A 4,606-nucleotide genomic window follows, 5' to 3' on the forward strand; every position below is an offset into this window, starting at 1 on the left:
TGCAGTGTTCTTGGTAATTTGGGTTATAAGAATCCAAGAAGGTAATCTAGGGTTTTTCCACCACACCCTTGAAGGAAAAAATGAAGGTCCCTTGAGGGGTCCCAGATTGGAGAGACTGCAGGCTGGGCTGAGGGACAACACCCCCCGCTACCCCACCTCCCCGCCGTGCACGAATTTCGTGCACCGGGCCTCTAGCACACACACACACACACACACACACACACACACACACACACACACACACATATAACTTGAATTAAAACTGGGGTCTCCATTTTAATTTATCTAAGTCCAAAGATGAACTTGTAGGATGCAGTGGGTGTGGATTAAAACATAGTTTCCTGAATATTTATCCAATTTCTCAGGTGATTCTGTGTAGGTGGTCTGCACAGCATTTGTTGATAAATACTGGTATGTATGTAACATTATAGTAAGTCCGTGTGTTAACACTGGTGTACTATGCTTTCTCTGTTGTGATACTTTTTCCAATTACAAGCTAGTCTATAGGGAAAAGATGTTACTTGCCCATAAATGATCAAAGGAAACCTGGGCCCAGATTGCAGGACTCTTGACTCAGCTATAATTAACTATTGTGCCCTACAACCTATCAGACTATGTGCTAGGTACTGAGAGTATAAGAACAAATGAGACAATATAGTTACTGATAGAAGCGCACAATCAATTTGGGAGCAGTGATGACTGGGTGGTGGGATATGTTCTAAATCAATGGTCCATCTACCAGGTCCCCAATCCCAGCCAGTTTCCCAATGATTTGTGATTACAGGTTTATTTGGCACAGCAAAAATCAAAGCAAAGGAAGAAGGAAACTACTCTGGGTCCATGTAGGCTAGTGTAAGTAGAGACTACTATGAATTCCTGGGGTGCGTGAGAGTGGTGTGAACCAGAACAGTCTTAGGGACATAAAGCCTCCCTCAAAACACCTGTATATTCTCAGAGTGAAACCTACAGCAGTGTATACACAGGAAATGGTGAGTCAAGAAAACTGGGCTATATTCATCCAAAGATAAAAGGGATAGTCCAATTCTGAGCACACTATCATTAGTGTCATTCACTTATCTAGGGAACAGGGGTGAGAAAAAGTCTGAGAAAAACCATAAAGGGTATGCACCTGATTATTATTTTAAAGCAGGAAGGGGGCATATTCCACATTTCTGAAAGGCAAAAATGGGGAGTCAGACCACTGACGGCTCCAGAGAAATTAATGGGTCTTTTTCACCTTTAGCACTCCAGCACATCAGCAGTGGTTGGTACAAGTTGAGAAAAACAAAACTGAGCAGAAGGGGAAGGAGAACGTAGCAGTCATGGCATTTTACAGGGAAGGGGTGCCAATCAGTCATGGCATATTCCAGTGGCCTAAGTATACAAAGCTGTTACCCACCTGGCAGTCAACTGTATTTGCTGGTAAGCATACTCCTTGGGCCCTTCCCTAAATATGAATGGCAACTAGAGGGTTGGGGCCTTGCATGTATGGATAGAGCCAGCCAGAGTTCAGTTATTACCTTATTGATTCCCACAATAGCCCTGTAAGGCATGTATTGCTGTATCTTCATCATAAATAGGCTGACTTTAAAGAAATGTATCTATAATAATAAAAGCATGATATGCTAATTAGACCAGACATCCTAAGAGATACAGAGGTAATATAAAATTAATGTCTTTAAATTGTGTCGCAAGTATGTCATTGTCTGCATTCCTTTCATAAGATCATTGACAAGTTCTTTGCTTCTTACTTGTTTTCCGATACATATAATACATGTGTATTCATTTTGAAAAAAATGAGAAAAACAAGAAAATAAAAAACACACTCTGATATATATAAAATATGCATGCTTTTAAATGAGATAGTAAATCTATAAACTGCTTTTTAAACTGCTTTATTAACTTTGTGATATTTATTAAGCATTTTTCCATGCAAGTTAATGAAACTCCCCTGCTAACAAAAAAAGTTACAGACTAAGTCAAAATGAAATGTCCAATCAGAAAAATAAAAGAACACCAAAGATTCACCATAATGGGTACATCAAAAAATGCAAGTGTGGGAAGCAGGGGGTTTATTATTTCTTAACCTCAGCATTCAGGGCATAAGGCAAAACTCATCATGATGGTCATGGTGAGGGGGATCTCCTATAAGAATGCGCAGACTGTACCTCAACTGAAGCTCTCTAATTTTCCTCCTTAGCTCTCTCATCTCCTCCATGAACCGTTCCATATCATCTGCATCTCCATCTATCATATCAATGTTATTGACAAGCCTATTGGGCATATCCTCTCTAATATCCTGGGCAGGTGGAGCCCAACCCTCTCTAATATTTCCTCCAGGCTCCTGGACTTCATCACCTCCCAAAGGGCGGGCTTCTTCTTCATTCTGCACTGGAGCCTGCTCACCTCCTTTGCATTCCTTGGGGATATTTTCCATGTTGAGTTTAGTTTCTGCTTCTTTCTAGGAGATTAAAAAGCAAGGATTCAATGCGTTGTAACAACCTGATTCAGAACCCTGTAGGCAAGTTTCCCCATCTGAGAGACTTCGCGCGCCCTCTAGGGGTCGCCCCAGACCCAGCCCTGCCCCACAAAGCCCACCACCTTCCCTGCAAATCCTTCCCTCACACAAAAACGCAGGACAAGTGGTGGGTGGGACAGTGGTTGAGAGACCAGGAATCCTGATAAGCCTTCCAGGGGCGCCCTTTGCCCCTCCACCTTTTTCTTTCCTCACCAGCCACAGACCCAGTTTCTAAAGACTTACACAAGTTTTCCTGCTCTTAATTCGGGCACAGAAGGCTGAGTCCCCTAGTTTCTGTTCTAATCCCTGATACCCCTACATTTTGGGATCCCAGGCACTCCCCTACCTTCAGGGATCAGAAGCAGGTTTCCTCTCTTAGCCTTGATATCTGCTGCACCAAAGGACCTAAAGACCTGCAGACAGAAATATGACAATGGCCAGGACTGATCACTTGATTAAAGGACAGCTTCATTGCTTATTTGGGACTCTGCTAGTCGAGTATTGCCACCATCTTTTTTTCCTTCATTCGGTCTCACGGCTTCTTTTCCCTTCCTGTGATGCCCTAACACGCCTTCCAGAAATAGGTGTTATAATCAATGATTATTTCCAAACCAGTTTTACATATTCTTTAGGTCCCTTACCCCACTGTCTTGCCCCTCCCGTCACCTATTTACAATTTCTTGAACGCAAATGGACAACTTTCCAGGCGGGTAGTCAGAAGAGCTTTCTGCACGGCAACGTGGTTTATTCATAAAGAATTTCAATCTGGGTATCAGCCAGGACCTTCTGAGACCCAGTGGCCTTTCATTGCCCATCATTTTATGTACCAAGATGGACGAAGGGAGCAGAATAGTGAGGGCATGCAAACCTGGACCCGCTTCAGTCTCAGCGCTTTGTCACGCCTACCCTAGGGTGCACACTCAGCGACCACGATTACACCGACCCGCAAAGACCTGAAACAGTTTCTCGCTCTCTGCCTAGATCCCCCAGTTAAAAACCTGCCCACTCGACCGCCTCCTCTGCAGAAGGGACCTGTTTCCCAGGCCTAATCCCTTTCCCTATATTCTTGGCATCAACCGCCATCCCGCGCCGTTCCCGCAGCCCACCATTTCAGACACCAAATATGGACGAAGGGTGAAGAGATGCCGGTAACGGAGGCCTAAACCGGGTGGAGAGCCCGTCATCCCCAACCCGATTTCATGGTTATGCCCCCCTCCCGTTGCCCGGCCCATTCCTCGATAACCCCTTCTCTGATTCTTCCCTCCCAGATGTCGCCCAATCACCCATCTCCTAGAAGATTCGAACTGGTACACAATGTCGACTCTTGGCCCCTCCCTATATCATCCATTTCTTACACCAAATGGGTGGGCATCGGGGGAGGGGTAAAGAAGATCTAGTCCTGGACCCAATCTGGTTTTTGCCCTCTGCCACCCCTCCCCCAGTCAGCGCCCACCAACCTGCAGTGGATCGAGGTCAGCTTCTATGACCTCCTCCTTCCGTGGGCTACAGGCTCGCTTTGAAGGCAATAGTGAGCAGACACACAGCTACAAAGGACTCACACCGCAAGTAGGAGGAGAAACTAACCCTCGCGTCAGCATTACGTCTCGTAAGAATCACGTCACTGTGAGCTCAGATCCGGAATTAGGGATCTTACCTGCAGTACGGCAGGAGGGTGGGGGGCAGGGGAATGGCGGGGCTACCTTTTTCCTCATTTCACCATCTCCCCATCCCTACCGCAGGCTACTGCCCATGCCTTATTATATTTCCCTCTATTTAGCAATCTTTGAGACCAAGCGGGCCATAATATTTTGTAGTTTGTATTTGCCCCTTTTCCTGATTTCTGCTGGAGCTTTTAAAGAATTGCTTCTTTCTCTTCTATATCATTAAAAGCCAACTTCTCTTCCCTCCACTCACCAGGACTTGATAGTTTTGTCCCAGACTGAAACCAGAGCAGGGAAGGGGGGTGAGGCTAGGAAGTCTGGAAAACAGGTAGGAAGTAACATTAACATTTTTTTCACCTTAATTTTTCCCTTTCTGTTGATTTTTTAAAGGGGGTGGTTGTTTTTATTTTCCATTGGTATGCATTAA

At 45.0% G+C, this 4,606-nt stretch overlaps 1 protein-coding gene across 1 annotated transcript; it reads right to left on the reverse strand.

Annotated features, from left to right (window-relative positions):
- Positions 1-1,914: 1,914 nt before the first annotated feature.
- Positions 1,915-4,091, reverse strand: BEX5 (brain expressed X-linked 5). The gene is made up of 3 exons (XM_079765936.1): positions 3,976-4,091; positions 2,865-2,931; positions 1,915-2,461 (listed from the first exon to the last, which is right to left on the reverse strand). The coding sequence occupies exon 3, from the start codon at positions 2,435-2,437 to the stop codon at positions 2,096-2,098; it is 342 nt and encodes a 113-aa protein (XP_079622062.1). The 5' UTR covers positions 2,438-2,461; positions 2,865-2,931; positions 3,976-4,091; the 3' UTR covers positions 1,915-2,095.
- Positions 4,092-4,606: the final 515 nt, after the last annotated feature.

Source organism: Cnephaeus nilssonii (assembly GCF_951640355.1).
Source record: "Cnephaeus nilssonii genome assembly, chromosome: X".
Taxonomy (NCBI): domain Eukaryota; kingdom Metazoa; phylum Chordata; class Mammalia; order Chiroptera; family Vespertilionidae; genus Cnephaeus; species Cnephaeus nilssonii.